This window comes from Papio anubis, chromosome 15 (assembly GCF_008728515.1).
Source record: "Papio anubis isolate 15944 chromosome 15, Panubis1.0, whole genome shotgun sequence".
In the NCBI taxonomy this organism is placed as follows: Eukaryota; Metazoa; Chordata; class Mammalia; order Primates; family Cercopithecidae; genus Papio; species Papio anubis.
In genome coordinates, this window is record NC_044990.1 from 72,881,543 (window position 1) to 72,899,545 (window position 18,003).

Consider the following 18,003-nt stretch of genomic DNA (forward strand, 5'->3'; position numbering starts at 1 on the left):
TTTGCTATTAGGAATAGTGTCATAATAAACATATCGCGGTGCATGTGTCTTTATAGCAGCATACTTATAATCCTGTATATACCCAGTAGATGAGCAATATATGGCACATCTAGTTCTAGATCCTTGAGGGAATCGCTACTGTTTTCCATAATGGTTGGAACTTAGTTTTACAATCCCACCAACAGTGTAAAAGCCGCCCGCTCTCCACATCCTCTTCAGCACCTGTTGTTCCTGATCTCTTTTAATGATTGCCATTCTAAGTGGTGTGAGATGGTATCTCACGGTTTTGATTTGCATTTCTCTGATGGCCAGTGATGATGAGCATTTTTTCATGTGTCTGTTGGCTGTATGAATGTCTTCTTTGAGAAATGTCTGTTCATATCCTTTGCCCAATTTTTTGATGGTTGTTTTGTTTTTTCTTTGTAAATTTGTTTTCCTGTAGGTTCTGGATATTAGCCCTTTGTCAGATGAGTAGATTGCAAAATTTTCCCATTCTGTAGGTTGCCTGTTCACTTGGATGGTAGTTTCTTTTGCTGTGCAGAAGCTCTTTAGGGGTTTAATGAGATCGCATTTGTCAATTTTGGCTTTTGCTGCTGCTGTTTTGTGTTTAGACACAGTCTTTCCTATGCCGTCCTGAATGGTACTACCTAGGTTTTCCTCTAGGATTTTTATGGTATTAGGTCTAACATTTAAGTCTCCTGAATCCCATCTTGAATTAATTTTCATATATATAGCAGCATCCCAGTTTCTCACTTATGGCTAGCCATTCTGAAATACACCATTTATTAAATAGGGAATCCTTTTCCCCATTTCTTTACTTCTCTCGCTGCCATCTATAGCTGTAGATGTGTGGTATTATTTCTGAGGACTCTGTTCTTGTCTCCATTGGTTCATATCTGTTTTGGTACCAGCACCATTGTTTTGTTACTGTACTTGTAGTATAGTTTGAAGTCAGGTATGTGATGCCTCCAGCTTTGTTCTTTTGACTTAGGATTGTCTTGAGATGGCTCTTTGGTTCCATATGAACTTTAAAGCAGTTTTTTCCAATTTTAGTAAGTCACAGCTTGATAGGGATGGCATTTCGAATTTATAAATTACCTTGGGCAGTATGGCCATTTTCAATGATATTATCTTCCTATCCATGAGCATGGTATGTTCTTCCATTTTGTTTGTGTCTCCTTTATTTCACTGAGCAGTGGTTTGTAGTTCTCCCTGAAGAGGTCCTTTACATCCCTTGTGTTGATTCCTAGGTATTTTATTCTCTTTGTACAATTAGAATGGAAGTTCATTCATGATTTGGCTCTCTGTTTGTCTGTTACTGGTGTATAAGAATGTTTTTGTGATTTTGCACATTAATTTTGTATCCTGAGACTTTGCTGAAGTTGCTTATCAGCTGAAGGAGATTTTGGGCTGAGACAATGGGGTTTTCTAAATATACAATCATGTCATCTGCAAACAGGGACAATTTGACTTCTTCTTTTCCTAACTGAATACCCTTGATTTCTTTCTCTTGCCTAATTGCCCTAGCCAGTCCTTTAGTTCTTTTTTAAAAATTATTCCACTAGCAGGGAATCCTAATATTATATTTTTATATACTAGCATAGTAAATAGATCACCAATAAAGACTTGCTGAATTAAATGTAATTGAAGCTTTCTTCTTATCCAAATATTAATTAATCTAGAAAAACATTGGAGAAATTTTTCACTTGAAGAAATTTATTAAAGTATTTTGTAAGTGTAAGAATCCATTTATAATGCAGATAATAACATATTTTTTCACATTTTGAATTATGAGTTTTAAGATGACAGACCTTTTTAATTGTTTAGGAATGGTTGTTAAAAAAGAAAAGAAAAGAAAAAGAAAGAAAAGTTACTCTTATAACCTATGCAAAATAAAAGAACTAGAAACTTTATTTGTAGAAAATCTGGTCAGATACAATGACTCACACCTGTAGTCCCAACACTTTGAGAAGCTGAGGCAGGAGGATCACTTGAGCTCAAGAGTTTAAGACTAGCCTGGGCAGCCTGTAATCCCAGCACTTTGGGAGACCGAGGCGGGCGAATCATGAGGTCGGGAGATCGAGACCATCCTGGCTAACATGGTGAAACCCCGTCTCTACCAAAAAAAAATACAAAAAATTAGCCAGGCGTGGTGGTGGGTACCTGTAGTCCCAGCTACTCGGGGGGGCTGAGGCAGGAGAATGGCATGAACCTGGGAGGCGGAGTTTGCAGTGAGCCGAGATCAAGCCACTGCACTCCAGCCTGGGCGAGAGAGCAAGACTCCGTCTCAACAAAAAAAAAAGAAAGAAAACTAGCCTGGGCAACACAGTGAGACCCTGTGTCTACAGAAAATAATAGTCTGGGCATGGTGGCAGGCACCTATAATCTTAGCTACTCAGGAGGCTGAGGCAGGAGTATCACTTGAGCCCAGGAATTTGAGGTTGCAGTACGCTATTATTGTGCCACTGTACTCCAACCTGAGCAACAGAGTGAAATTCTATCTCTAAAAAATAAAAATAAAAAATAAGAAGAAATAATTTGTTTTAAAAATCCATCAAGTATTAATAGATATAAAGCAGAGATGCTTATTAGAACTGATAGAGATTGTCATGCCTGAAGTTTATAAACTCAAGCCTGTGCGATAGGTCTCCAATAAACCAGACATTTCTTCCTGTCTTTCTGTTTTATCTACCAGACTCCTTCGGCCACATTTTTCTGTTTGTACACACTCATGCAGCCTTTTGTCCTATCTCACTGTTTGCTCAGGCTTGTCTTCCATCACCCTCATTTTTCTTGATTACTTTCTGAACCTTGCTCCATAGCTCTCGACTGTACTTCCTTGATTCAGAAACATACCTATTTCAAATTTTAACGTTTCTGACATCAAAATGACTCTTACGGTAGATATTTCCATTTACTCCAGTGATTATCTTGTTTTTTAAAAAGCTGTTATTAAGTAATGGCACCAGTTGAAATTGATGACGACTTCAAATAGAACAGGATACACAGAGCGATGGCTGCTGTGGCAGGCTGCAGGGTGCAATCTGCAGTGGTGAGACTGTGGTTAAGGGTGTGTAAGCAGTGGCTCCCCTAAGGTTTGAATCCACTTTCATCCCGCAGCTCCCCCAAGTCACTCCACCCTCGCCCATCTCTGACAGATCTCTCTCTGCCTCTGTAGCTAAACAGGTCTGGAACAGGAGGTGGGGTAAGAGAAGACTCTGCTCTTTGATGGGAGGAAACTGCAGGTGTGCCCAATCACAGTGACCCTATCAGCATTTAAATCTTCATTCTGAAAACAAGAATGGGTTAAACAAAGTGTTTAAGGGAGTGTCTTCCCTGCTTCCTCTTTCCTTGCCAACTTCCTGGGACAATGTGAAGATCAATGAGATAATCTCAATAAAAATAGTCTGTAGTCCTGAAACAGTGCTTCTCAAACTTTAGGGTGCAGGCTAAACTCTTGGAGATCTTATTAAAATGCAGATTCTGATTCAGTAAGTGCTATGGATTGAATGTTTTTGTCCCCCAAAAATTCATAGTTGAAATCCTCACCCCTTGTGCAATCATCTTTGGTGGTGGGGTCTTTGGGAGATAATTAGGTCTTGAGGGTGGAGCCCTCATTAACGGGATTACTAGCGTTGTAAGAGGAGACATGAGAGAGGTTCTCTCTCTCTCTCTCTCTCTCTCTCTTTCTGCCATGTGAGGACACAACAAGAAGGCAGCCATCAGCAAACCAGGAAGAGAGCCCTCGTCAGACACAGGATATGCCAGCACCTTGGTCTTGAACACCATGATCCCAAGAATTGTGAGAAATAAATGTGCATTGTTTAAACTGCCAGGTGCGGGATTTTTGTCATAGAAGCCCAAGCCGAGATAGTAAGTCTGGGGTAGAACCTGAGTGAGATTCAGCATTTCTAACAAGCTTTTAGGTGATGCAGTTATTGTTGGTCCAGGGACCACACTTGGAGTAGCAAGGCTTGAAGGCAGGATTGCCAGATCTAGCACATAAAGATAACAGACAACAAATGGAACACACTTATACTAAAAAAAAGGATTCATTGTTTACCTGAAATTCACATTCAATTGGCAACCATGTGTTTTATCTGGTGTTTTAGATGTCCCTATTAACATGTAAGATATTACCTTTTTAAGTCCACACCCAAGCCTCAGGGAGCATGTTGCAATTTTGGGAGTTTTTTCTTCACTAATACCCTTAATGTTTCCTTAATGGGGCTTTTCTTATAATAAAAATAACAACAGCAATATGAGTTAGGAGTTCACATGGTTCAATTGTAACATCACCCACTAATGATAGCCAGGTTATGGACAAGGTTGAAGTCTTCTCAACAATGAATTGCATAGGCTTCACATGTGCATCAGGAGAGAATTTTAAGTTAGAAATATAGCACAGCCTTCACAATACAGGATATCATCCACACAAACCTCTAGTCTTTAATAGTGTCATTTTGATGAGTGGCAAGGATGAATATTTTGCATTCTTGGTCAGTATTTGATTCAATTAGTGTCTTAGCTCAAAAAATACCATAGATAAAATAGCCTAAACAACAGAAATGTATTTCTCATAGTTCTAGAGGCTGGGAAGTCCAAGATCAGCGTGCCAGCAGATTGGGTTCTCTTCCTAGCTTATTATAGACAATGGCCTCCTTACCGTATCTTTAGAGAGACAGAGAGAATCCTGGTTCCTTTCTCTTATAAGGGCACTGGTATGAGAAATCATCTACCCTCATTATCTCATTCAACCCTAATTACCTCCCAAATGGCCCTACCTCCAAGTACCATCACACTGGGGATTAGGGCTTCAACATGTGAATTTTGATGGCACACAGACATTGTTTTCAGAATCACATCCTACTTATCACAAGAGCTAATAAAGGATTTTTCTTAGAGTTCATGGCAGTGTCTGTCACTTGAGAAAGACAGCCTAGTCATCTTCAGTGGCCAGCAGGAAAGTGAGTTTGCAAGTGTAACTTCTACTTCTTCCATTTTTCACTTACCTAAGCAACTTCTCAGGGGTAAATGTGAGAAGACACAGCAACATTCTGACTCAACTCAGACAAATAGGAACTGAAAGGAAGCTAGTAAGTTACAGAGGAAAATCAATAATAATCTAGAAGGCCAAAGGGAAAAAAATTAAAGACTCATGGTGCAGGTTACAAATCTAGGCCTCCCAAAGTTCCTGGGGTGAACTGCGAGATCCTAGGAGGACATTTGCAGTCATCAGTCATCCCTGAGAAGGTCGTTCTGGGCAGTCGGTGGCCGGAATGAGCTGTCTGTACAGAAGCTAGAAAAGAATGATTAGATAGGAGGCAGGAAAGCATAGGCTTGGAAGGAAATAAAACTTTTATATGGTTCGCATATACAGGTTAGAACTTTGTCAGGCAGCAGCAAAAGAAAAAATAAAGCCCTAATGGTGTTCAAATAGGCCCTTACCTTTTTGCTCATAAAGAGGCAGATTCCTTCTTTTTTAGAACATAGCCGTATTAAACTGCATCACCTCTAACTTCTTGTAGCATTGTTTTCCTTCACACAGACCCTTTTTCCAAACCCAGAGGGATTAAAAAGAAAAGGAAAGTATGGCAGACAATGAGACAGGGTAGGAAAAATGAAAGCCAGTCTGAGAGCCAAGTCCCACCGGCACACGTGTTATCTGATAGGACATAAATTATTTCAGAGTCTTCAGAGGTCTTGAGTCAGTCATTTCCAGACTCCTCCCTCTCCCACATAAAACTGGTGAAACAGCTTTCCAGTGTTGCTCCTTGTAAGGCAGTGTTGAGCTGTCACTGTGTCCTTTCTTTAAAATGCTTTCTGGGAGGAGGCTATCAAGGAGCTGGCTGAGGGACAAAATTAATTGGACCCGTTGGAAACATGACTTTTGCAGGGAGCCTCTGCTGTTTTTCAAGGCACCTGATCTTGACAGAAATATTGTGTCCCCAAGGAAATCCTTCCCAAGGCCAGGAGGTAAACACAGTAAATTGTAAGAAATAGGAAAAGTAGAAAAATCTAGAAAATAGATCAGTCACTCACCACAGAGTGTGGATTGACTAACCAATGAAAACAGCAAGTCACAACTGGGTAAGTCTAAACAGATGGAAGGAGATGGGATGATGCATGATGATGGCAAATCTGTCAAAGATAGTGACTTGGCAGTCTTGAGGACAATATTGTTTTAACCTAATTCTGGAGTATGACCCAAAGCACTCTAGCTGCATTTTAAAGAACTATAAAATATCCAATATATACCAAGCCAAACACCTTGGAAAAGTGGGTGTATTCGTTCATTCTCACACTGCTATAAAGAAATAACTGAGACTGAGTAATTTATAGAGAAAAGAGGTTTAATTGGCTCACGGTTCCACAGGCTGTAGAGGAAGCATGGCTGGGAAGCCCTCAGGAAACTTACAACCATGGTGGAAGGCAAAGGGAAAGCAGGCATGTCTTACATGGCTGGAGCAGGAGGAAGAGAGGGAAGGGGGTGGAGCCATACACTTTTAAACAGCCAGCCCTCGTGAGAACTCTATCATGAGAACAGCACCAAAGGAGAAACCCACCCCCATGATCCAGTCACCTTCCACCATCACCCACTTCCAACATTGGAGATTAAAATTTGACTTGAGATTTGAACACAAATCCAAACCATATCAGTGGGAATTCTGTCTTAGGAAAGAACTGGCTACTGTCAAGCCAGGCGTTCTAAAATGCCCACTTCCCTTCTTCAGACACGCTTGAAGAGAGAGGACCCCATAAAGACTTCCTGACTGTCCTAGCAGGGAGGAAGCTGTGTGAACCTCTTGCAAATGGGGAAAAAAAAATGTTAGGCAGAGCTGGCCGCAAATAGGAAGAAGGGAGCATGTTGCTTGTTCACAACTCGTCATTCCTGAAAACTGGCTCATGGGTCTTTTTTTGCTTTCTGCTCTGTAGTTTGCAAACTGCAGGTCTACTAAGAAAGAATGGGTTGGGGGAGTTCCTGCCAATGAATTAAGAGGCCAAGTCAAAGAATTTCGCTTCTGCTTACTACTGCAACCAAAGAGCTATGTGTTCTCCAAAAGTATCCCCAGACCATTTCCTGCCTCACATTCTCCAACTGGAAAAGAGCCACAGCAAATTCTTCTTCTGAACATGAATTCAGGCTTTAAAACTTCAGATTCTGCTACTGTCAGCCACTCATAAGAAATTAATTTGGCAATTTGGGGAGCCATGTTAACAACTTAATTTTCATAAAAGTACATTAAAATTGCATAGCAAATAATTATATAAAACAGCTAAACGACTTGTCCATGGTCACACTGCTGGGTCCCAGAGAGATCACAGGTGACCCAGTCATACATAGCCCTTAGGCACTGGACCATATCTCGATGTCAGATCTCATGAAGTCCCTAGTGCCTCAGACAACCCTAGCTTAACGGTCTTCAAGAATTTATAAATATACTTAAAGCAGAAGGTCACAGTTTGCGTTGAATAATCCAACCTTCCATCCAAGAAAAATGTAAAGGAAAAAAAGTAATTCTTATTAAGAACTTTAGTATAGTTATAACTAAAACTTGAATTTTTAACATTGTGGTGAAATATACCAGACATAAAAACAAACCATTGTACCATGGATAGTTTTGTGGCATTAAGTGCAGTCACGTGGTTGTGCAACCATCACCACCATCCATCCACAGAACGTTTTTATCTTCATAAACTGAAACTCTGTACCTATTAAACATACATTCCCTCCCCTCTACCTCAGGCCCTGCTGACCGCCATTCTATTTTCTGTCTCTTTGAATTTGCCTATTCCAGGTACCTCATATAAGTGGAATCATAAAATATTTGCCCTTTGTGACTGTCTTATTTCACTTACTATAATGTCCTCAAGGGTCATCTATGTGGTATCACATGTCAGAATGTTTTTCCTTTTTAAGGCTGAATTATATTTCCACTGTATGTGTATACCACATTTTATTTCTCCATTCATCCATAAATGGACACCTTTCACCTTTTGGTTATTATGAATAATGGTACTGTGAACAGAGGTAAACAAATATCTGCTCAAGTCCTTGCCTTTCATTCTTTGGGATATCCCAAAGATATCTGTATACTTCTCTTCACAGTACCATTATTCATATATATAATAATGAGATTGAAAGCCAATATGTCTGAGAAGGCACTAGCAAGGAAGGTTAGCCTGGTGGTGTCATGAATCCAAGTAGCAGCTGTAATAATAATATATTTATTATTCATATATATAATAATGGTACTATGAACATTGGTTCTTGGTACTTTGGGTGTATATATATGCGATTGCTGGATCGTATGGTAATTCTCTTTTTTTTTTCTTTTTGAAACAGAGTTTAGCTCTTGTTGCCCAGGCTGGAGTACAATGGCCGCAGTCTTGGCTCACCACAACCTCCGCTTCCCAGGTTCAAGCAATTCCCCTGTCTCAGCCTCCTGAGTAGCTGGGATTACAGGCATGTGCCACCAGGCCCAGCTAATTTGATATTTTTAGTAGAGACGAGGTTTCTCCATGTTGGTCAGGCTGGTCTCAAACTCCCAACCTCAGGTGATCCACCCTCCTCAGCCTCCCAAAGTGCTGGGATTATAGGCATGAGCCACCACGTCCAGCCCTGTTTTTAATTTTTGGAGGAACTGCTATACTATTTCCTACAGCAACTACACCATTTCACATTCCCAAGAGCAGTGCATAGGGTTCCAATTTCTCCACACCTTTACCAACACTTGTTATTTTTTTGTTTGTTTATTTTATAGTCATCCTAATATGTGGGAAGTTTAAAACTTAGATTTTTAAGAAATCTTCTAGAAGAGGTTGCTTGTACTATAGGCTTTCAGTCCCTTATTTGAGACCCTTGAAACCACATGTGTTTCAGAATCCACAACTTTTTAGATTTCAGAAAAAGACCATAGTGAATATGTTATATATTACATCATGCTTCCAGTGGGGTCTGGGGCTGCAATCCACAATCAAACATATTAGTATTCTGCAGCAAAATGTATTAAAATTCACACTAAGTGAGATTCATGAGGACTATAATTCACTTTGTTTCAGATGAGATGAAGTTTTGCTAAAAAGCAGATGGAGGAAAATTTGGGGGGTCTTGAATTTTGGCACTGCACATAGGGATTTACATCTACTTAGATGAGTAAAACTCTTAAACCTGCTTAACATTAATGAATAGGTAGCTTAGAATTTGAAATTGCTATAAAGATGTGTATTGAGTGGAGCTCATTTGTGAGTACTGAAATTGCTTTCACTTTACCCTTCTCATTGTGCCTTGAGGCAGTAACAGTCAGGGGAAGAATCGTGCACCAAAGAAGCCCAGGCCGGCACCCAAGCTCCCCATTTCTCCCCATTCCTGCCTTAGCTCCTACCTGGATTCATGACACCCCCACTAACCACCACCGGGCTAACCTTCCTTGCTAGTGCTTCACTTCTCCGACCTACTGGCTGTCACATTTCATTAAATCTTGAGAGTCATGTGACCTATTCCCCCAATATGCAGTGCCTTACATCAAAACAGCTACTAGCATTAACGTGATGATGAGAAATACTAAGCACATGCACATATCAACAGGGTCTTTCTGGAAGCATTGGTTAAACTGTCAGGAGTGATGTTGAATGTTGAGAATAGCGGAGGCTGTGGTTGGCTGCTGGGAAACTTCTGCGGGGATGGTTGTGTTTAATCTCTCTCAGATGACAAGAACTGTCAACTCTACCCACAGGACTGGATGTATCAACCCTCTCATCCCCCAAATTTCCATAGGACCCTTCCACCCTAATCAGTTGTAATGTTTGAATGTAGTCAAGGACACCGACATTTATGATATGCAGTGAGATGCAAAGAAAAATAATTCTGTAAAATTCAAAGATTTAGTTCCTCGCCATACTCTTGCAGAACAGAAGGCAACCCAAATGAGGAAGCTGTGCTTGGCTGTTCATGGTTGCCACCCACTTGCCCAGGGCAGGCTGCATTGGCAAACCATGACATCCCTGCTCAACTCTCCAGGTTGTCCTCACTTCTGGCTTCTCCCAAGGCTGGATCCACCAGGTAAACATGCATCCACAGCCTTGGAACCTGGGCTCTCTGTGCCAAGATTCTCCTTCTATGTCTCCCAAGGATATGATGGTGCAAAAACAGGATGCTGTCATGTCAAAAAGCTGTGCAAAAATCCAATAGAAGGAATAACATTGTGGGCTCAAAGAGGTGTCTGTTCTTGCAGGACAGGAGTGTTATGTAAAGAAACCAAATGTGAGAGGCAAGAAATAAATGGGCTGTGAGGTCCTCATGCTGAGTGGGGCTTTCACAGACCCTTTGGGTCGCACAATGGACATCTATAGATTTAGATTCAGGACTTACCTCTGGAGTGACCAAATGACCATTTTTATTTTCAGCTGTTTTAGGTTTAAGTTTTCACAGTGTCTCCAAAGTCACCCTTTGAATACACCAAAAGGAGAAAAGGCTCTTGAGGACACGGATGCACTGTTACTTGTTTTTATTGTAAGCAGCTGAGCATCAGTAGGCACAGTTAGAGGCTGGGTTTACTTGGCAGTCTCTTATTGTTCCTGGATGTTCAGACTCCCAGGGGTAGCATTCCCAAGTAAGCTATTGCAGTGAGCTCCTGATAAATGAGTCTCGGCTAACCATGCAGTGCACACAGCATCTGAAAGAAACAAAGCTCGCCTCTGACTCAGCATAGGTACAGCTGCAACAGTCATTTCCCAAAATGTAGGGGAGCAACACCAGAATCGACCATCACCTCTCAGCTCTGCTGTCAGCAAAAGATGGGCTGCACCTGCTATTGTTTATTCCAATAGGCTGTAACAATTAGGTAGAGCTCACGGATCCTAGCTCATATAATTGCCTGTCAGTAATAGTCAATCCAATGGCATATTTTAGAAATTACATCAGGAAAACAGTCTCAGGAACAAACAGGAATTTATTTACATACCAAATATATTAAAACGCAGGACAGAAGTTATGCTTTATGGCAAAAGAAAGAGATATGAGTCCACGGCTTTTAAAATTTTCTATGAGGCCATTTTTTAGAGCAGTAAATAGTTGGAGCTTCATGGAAAAGAATTTACAGTGCACTCCGTGTGTTTTATTATTCATTATTTAGTGAGCATTGTGAAGTCGATTTTGTTCAAGATATGGATGAAGACATGGAGCTTATTCATGGGACCTCTGATTTAAAATGAGTAAACCATTTCATATACAAATACATCAAGCGTAAGATTCAATACCTGAAAAACAGCTTAAATACCAAAGTTTCTCTGTGTAGTTCTTCTTTTGGAGGTTGATGGATAGAGCTTTTGGTTTCCAGAACTTGGAAAATCACTTGCAGGAAGGGAAGAATTTTAAGCACATGGATATTATACAAGAATATGTAAATAGGAATAATAAAATAGAGGGAAAGATGCTTTTTGAGCTCTCAAGCAACAACAGTCGAGCGAGTAAAAGAATAACAGTAATGCCAATTAGATAGGGCTGTCCTGGGCCTGTAGAGGGCCACAGCTGGATGTCCTGATTCCCCGTCAGACCCAGTCTTCATCCCTCCACTGTGGCCCTGGCCCTGGAGGACCTCTACAAGCTGTATCATCTGGGCTCCCTTGCCCACCAGCTTCCAATTGGTTCAGCCAATGGGAGGCAGCAGCTGGAGGTCAAGAGGAGGGACTACAGGGGTCAGGGCCTCCTCCCCTGGCCCCCTCCCTGACAGATCTTGGTTTGGCAGTGGCTGTGTCATTGGGTGCCTCTCTGTGGGATCAGTTCTTGTTCATTCCACCAACAACTTCTTCCCCTTATCCCCCGGGGCCCCCTCTCCTGTGGCCAGCCCTGGGGCCCTTCACCTCTCTGGGCTGGTTTCCTTTAACTTGTTCAACCTTTATAAATAGCCTCTTCTTTAAACTCTCTTTGTCACCCCTTTGAGTGTGCCATCTGTTTCTTACCAGGACACAGACAAACATAGCACCTTAGTAGGAATTAGGAAAAAGCACCCAGATGGGTGCATGGGGGTTCATTATGTTATTGTCTCTACTTTTATATGTATTGAAGTTTTCTAAAATAAAAAGAGTACCAAAAAGAAAAGAAAAAGGCACCCCTTTTGGTGGATGGTGCCCTGCAGGGGTGTAGCTTAGCTGTGGTCTGGATTGCAGCACCAACTCACTCCTGCAGCTTCGAGGGGTGAGTTTGTGCAGCGCACGAAATGCCCAACCAAACCTGGCAGCCTGACAAAAGGGTGGGCAGATCCCTGAAAGCTGGGAAATATCTTGAAGAGAAAGTGAGGATAGGCCTGGGTCTTTAAGGGTATTTGGGACTTAAATGGGAAATTTCACTATGCAAGGAAAACCTGTAGGACAGCAAGGCATAGGATGGCTACAGGGAGTCAACTCTATAAGACAAGGAGTGTCCCTGGAGAGAGTATGAGAAAGTGGAAGTGGGTGGAGACCCTTTGATTGCTGAGCTATAACATGTGAATTCTAGTTGATGATCCTCCAGGCAGTTTGGGGCAGGGTTTGGGCACTGGGGCTCCAGAGCTAGACTGGGTGTAAGTCATGGTTTTGGCAGCTATTAGCTCTGTGACTTTGCACATTTGCTTATTCTCACTAAGCCTCAGTTTTCTGTTTCATAAAACAAGGATAAAATACTCCCCATCTCCTAGATTTGCTGTTGGGCTGAATTTAAAGATGTGTGTCAAATGTTTACTGCAGTGCCTGGTAGTTATTGAACATTAGCTACCATCCTCAAGTTTTTAAAGAGAAGAGTGATATGATGAAAGCAATATTTTTTAAAAATTAATCACACAGCATGTGCAGGATGCTCTAGAGAGGAAAGAAGGGTGTGGGGGGGACACTTGGAGGCTGCAGAGGGTGTCTCTCCAGTGAGAGAAATGGGAAATGGGAAAATAGAAGCAGGTATAAGAAGCTCTGTGAGAAGAAGAGGAAGAGGACTGGAAGATGGACAGATGGTGAGAGTAAGCAGTCACAGAGGGCCCCAAGTGCATTTCCAAGATCTTTAGCCTCCACTTATATAAATACCCCTAGGCAGCTTCAGCAGCTCACATTGAAGGACTGACAATTTTGACATTTTGATACAAGTGAAAGAAAAGTGAAACTCGGAATCATTTGATGATTTTACCCTTCTGTTTTACTGAACATTGGTAAATCTACCTAATTAAACCCAAGATTCTACTACAAAATAAAAACCCTAACAGACACCTCAATCATTCCAGTAACCACTGCTTACTTCTGAAATGTCCCCAAAGCAGGTTTTTCATATCCAGAATTTCTTCTGATTAAGATCTGAGGTAGTGCCTCTGCAGTTAAGAATGGGCATCCCCACAGAAAACTCTCTCGTAATTTATAAGCCCCGTTCTGACTACCAACATTAGCAGAACTGAGGAAGCTATCGAATCCTTGACCTAAGCTAACATTTGGGATGGAGGGAGGAAAGAGTCATTAATGTGAAGCAGTGGTGATGTGGTTTGCCTCTCTCCCCTCCCAAATCCCATCTTGAATTTAGTTCCACAATCTGCAGGTGTCATGGGAGGGAAATGGTGGGAGGTAATTGAATCATGGAGGTAATTGAATCATGGGGGCTGTTACCCCAGGCTGCTTGGCACTTCTCTTGCCTGCCACCACGTAAGATGTGCCTTTGCTCCTCCTCTACCTTCCACCATGATTGTGAGGTCTCTCCAGCTATGTGGAACTGTGAGTCTATTAAACCTCATTTTCTTTCTAAATTAACCAGTCTCAGGTATGTATGTTTCAGTGTGAGAACAGACTAATACAAGTGGTTTCTCATAGGTCCCCAGTTTCGCATTTATTTGTAGGCAAACCTACCTAAGAATTCAGTGTCATTTAAAAAAACGAGTCTGAGGCTATTTTAGCCACATCTTCGTCTGAAAAAACTGTATTCCGTGTTTTCACTATTTAACATTTTTTTCCAGGAACCAGATCCAGTTTTTGCCAGGTGTCTTGGCCGACTGTCAGAGACAGTCATCTGGTTTTGCATGGCAGCATCTGGTTTTGTGGTTTCTGTGGCATCTCTCTGAGCTGTTCTCTCCCTCTCTGCCTTGCAGATACTTGCCTGAGATCATGAATGATGGGCTCACCAACCAGATCAACAATCCCGAGGTGGACGTGGACATCACTCGGCCCGACACGTTCATCAGACAGCAGATTATGGCTCTCCGTGTGATGACCAACAAACTGAAAAACGCCTACAATGGCAATGATGTCAATTTCCAGGACACAAGTAAGAAAATCCTTCCCAGCACCAGAAACTTCCAGAGTAAAAAATGGTTTTAGAAGACAACGCCCTGACTTTCTTCAAGAGCAATATGCCCTTTTAATTTTTTCTCAATCTTCCGCGGGCTGTGATGCTTTTTATAGTGTTTTGGACAGAGAGCTCTGATCCACAAAACATAGGATACAAATAAAATCATAAATTCCACAACACAAGTAATAATTGCGATGGATTACGTTCAGCCATACCAAAGCTGAAATTGAGTTTCATCTACCAGTTGATTCATTAATGACAAAACAGCAAAGTAATTTTTCACTTTCTCCTGTCCTCATCAGTATTCACATCTGACCCAAACTTCTGCTCTATTCCCACCAAAAGAAGAAAGCTCAGCAGATTGCTTAGACAAGCCTGAGCTAGAATCCCTCATTCTTTATTAATCCGAGTCTCTACAAATTACTCTACTTCTTGAGTCTCAGGTTCCTCTTCTATAGAATGGGAAGCATCCCTGCTTCAGAGGCTTTTAGAAGCCTTATTTGAGGAGCTATGATAATGTCTGGCGGGTAGTGAGCAGGTTCAGCTACATCATTTCCCTCTCTGTCCAACTATGCACACACACAACCCATAGACATTTGTATCTGAAATATTGAGAGAAATTGTAAAATTCTAGTGCAATATTACACATGACTATTTCATTAAGGATCAAAGAAGCATCAAAAATGATTTGGAAGACTATTAAGTGAACATTGACATGAAACTATACACGGGTTTTGTCTGAGTGGTTTCAAGATGAATAACTACAAAAAAAATTTTTCTGTCATTGTTGTTTGTTGCTTTTTAAAAATATTACCCTTACAAAGAGAGTTCCCAGGACAAGGATTCTTGAACATAAGATGTGAAGTTGTCAGTGATTCTGTAATTTGGTTACTGAATCATAAGATGATGCTTGTGTGCTTGAATTAATGAGATAGAAAGGAATAAGTTATAGATAGAAGACCTCAAGTCATATCAGTCATAGTCATCAGCCTACCAAGTTATCCCCTGCAGAAAATTTTTGTGCTTCATTCCATTTTAAAGAACTCAAAAAAATAATTTTCTAAACACAGAATAATTACCAACCCAATGGACATTATTGCTGTAAAATTCCTCAAAATAATCCCATTATCTCTCCTCCTTTTACTAAACCCTTCCTTTCCTCTTCAGAAGAGAACATTACACAGGTTTTAGCCATTGTTGTTTCACCCTTATTAGCACCTCTCATTTTATCCATTGTCTTCTCCATTAAATAAAATGCTCTATTATCTAGAGAGTGGCTATTGGAATGAATAATTCAAGATACATAAGAATTAGTTGGGATGGGTTTGTTGCTTCTCACTCCTCTCTGACCTAAAGAGGTTATACACATATCAAGCTGCAAAGCTCAGGGAATGGCCAGGAGGCAGAGCTCTTACTCCATTTCCCCTCAAAAGAAAATAAAATCAACAATTAAGAGGATCCCTGAGTTCTAACCCAAGCACCAAATGTGGCCCCTCTATTTTAGGCTAGTGTCTGTCATACAAACCATTATCGCATTTTATAACCATCAGCATCCTTATTGCTTTGGACATTTTTTTAAGTTATTCATCCCATCCCTTAATATTTACATTCGTGATTCCTTTTCAGACAGAGATGGGACCATTATTTTTTCCAGCCAAAATCTCTTGTCATATTTGCTTCCCACATTTTTTAATATTCTAAATCATTGTAATAATATCTCTGTAAAGGTTGTATTACTTCTTGTTCATGACACCAGTGTTCAGAACAATTCCCTTAGCAATTCTGATATCTCTGAATTTAATTAACGGGAATTTTCCCCCTTGTAAAGGCCACTAAAGATAAATCAGAGAAAATGTTAAAAACCTAGTATAGTGTATTGAAGTGATCTTATCTGGTATTTAGATGTCCCATTAAAAAAGGAAACTGTGCTCGTTTCTCTCATTGTATCTTTCTCATTCAAGAGGACATTAGAAGAGTCCCTACATTGCCCCAGCTTTACTTAAGTAGCATCCAGCAGCTAAAGCTGGCCCTGGTTTGTCAGGAGCAGCTCAACAGGGCATCACCATTTCAGACTAGCAGGGAGGAGTTTAGGGATATTGGTTGGAAATCATTGAGCAAGTGAGAGAAATAGCTAATGTCCTCACAAAGCTTCCAGTTTCCTGAGCCCTTCCAGGAACATGATTTCTCATAACAGATAGATGTTATTACTATCATTTTTACAGGGGAGGAAACAAAGCCTCAATAAGTCTAACTGGCTTACCCTGTGCTTTTAAATAACAACTGTCAGGGTACATTCCAGGTCTCCTGTGCTGTAGGAACCATGTTTTTTCCATCAGGCATCACTGGCAGCACTGGGTTTGGTGTCCTCGAGCACTCTTCACACATTCTCTCCAAGGTCAACGTTGTCATCTGTATTTGTTTAGGTGAGGAAACTGCAAAAGTTGAGTAACTGCCCAAAGCACATTTATTTATTCAGCAAGTATTTGTTGAGCACTTGCTGTATGCCAGGGGCCACTGAAGGCTTTAGAGGTACAGAAATGAACAGGATTTACCAAATCTCTACCCTCTCAAAGATTGTGTCTTTAGTTTACATTCTTGAGAAGGAGATAAACAGTAAGCAAGTGAACAGGCACATAAATAATACATCTCCAAGCGGTAATAAGTACTTTCATAAAGCTAGTAATCGGCAGCCTGATCTGGGCCAGGTTTGAGTGACAGGGTTTGCCAAATAAGAAGGAATCAAGCCCGTGAGAAGTGGGAATAGGGAAGAAAGCAAGTTGGGCGGGAAGGGACGATGCCACCCTGGGTTGACATACTCTGGGGGTACCTGGGCCTTGGTTTCAAGCAGAGAATGGCCAACTGTTTCTGTCAAGGGCCATATATTAAATCTGTTAATCTTTGAGGGTCACATCATCTCTGCCAGCACAACCCCACACTGCTGGTCTAACGTGATAATACATATGTGAATGGGGGGAGTTGGATTGTAATAAAATTTCATATATGGACACTGAAATGAGAATTTCACATACACTTTTTACATGTCATGAAATATTATTCTTCACTTGATTTTTTTCAAACACTTGAAACTATACAAACCACCAGGTACACTGAAACATGCCTACAGTCCCAGCTACTTGGGAGGCTAAGGCAGGAAGGTCACTTAGGCCCAGGAGTTTGGGGCTGCGGTGAGTTATGGGCAACATAACTGGGCCTGGGCAACAGAGCCAGACCCTATCATAGATAGATAGATAGATAGATAGATAGATAGATAGATAGATAGATAATAGACTTTATGGATATCTATAAAATATATTTTTTATGTAAATAAACCATTTTGGAGTTATGGACCATACAAAAGCAAGCAGCAGGTCATAGTTTGTCAACTCCTGGTTTAAGGGGAGAAGCTGGCTGGGACGGAGTCCATCCTTGCTCACAGGAGAACACAGGTGGGGAAAAGGTGGCCAAAAGTTATATTTATAGAGACCTCTCACCACTATTGCTGCTGCTCCTCTCATTTCCTCTGTGTAGAACTTGTTTTCCTCTTCTATATTTTTCTTCTAAAATCCATTAAAAAGCATGGTATCTTCCTAGAGCAATGACTCTGCATATAAAAACAGCAAAGAATGGAGTTTCTTAAACTTAAGTACTGGCCAGAAGAAATGTCTTTCTAAGGCCAACATGGTAGGTGTGGCCTCCCCTTGAGTCTGGGG

At 41.0% G+C, this 18,003-nt stretch overlaps 1 protein-coding gene and 1 long non-coding RNA gene across 4 annotated transcripts in view; one reads left to right on the top strand and one right to left on the bottom strand.

Annotated features, from left to right (window-relative positions):
• The window catches only part of GPC6 (glypican 6), a 1,181,721-nt gene that overhangs the window by 1,158,720 nt on the left and 4,998 nt on the right, over positions 1 to 18,003 (top strand). For all 3 annotated transcript variants that reach the window (XM_031655722.1, XM_021929443.2, XM_031655723.1), the window contains exon 8: positions 14,094 to 14,269. In XM_031655722.1, coding sequence (XP_031511582.1) covers positions 14,094 to 14,269 — 176 coding nt within the window. The remainder of the gene's footprint in view (positions 1 to 14,093; positions 14,270 to 18,003) is intronic.
• Positions 14,206 to 18,003, bottom strand: part of LOC116270533 — a 35,282-nt gene continuing 31,484 nt past the window's right edge. Inside the window, exons 2-3 of the long non-coding RNA XR_004178606.1 lie at positions 17,785 to 17,894; positions 14,206 to 16,702 (exon numbers count right to left, since the gene is read on the bottom strand). This is a non-coding gene — a long non-coding RNA (uncharacterized LOC116270533). The remainder of the gene's footprint in view (positions 16,703 to 17,784; positions 17,895 to 18,003) is intronic.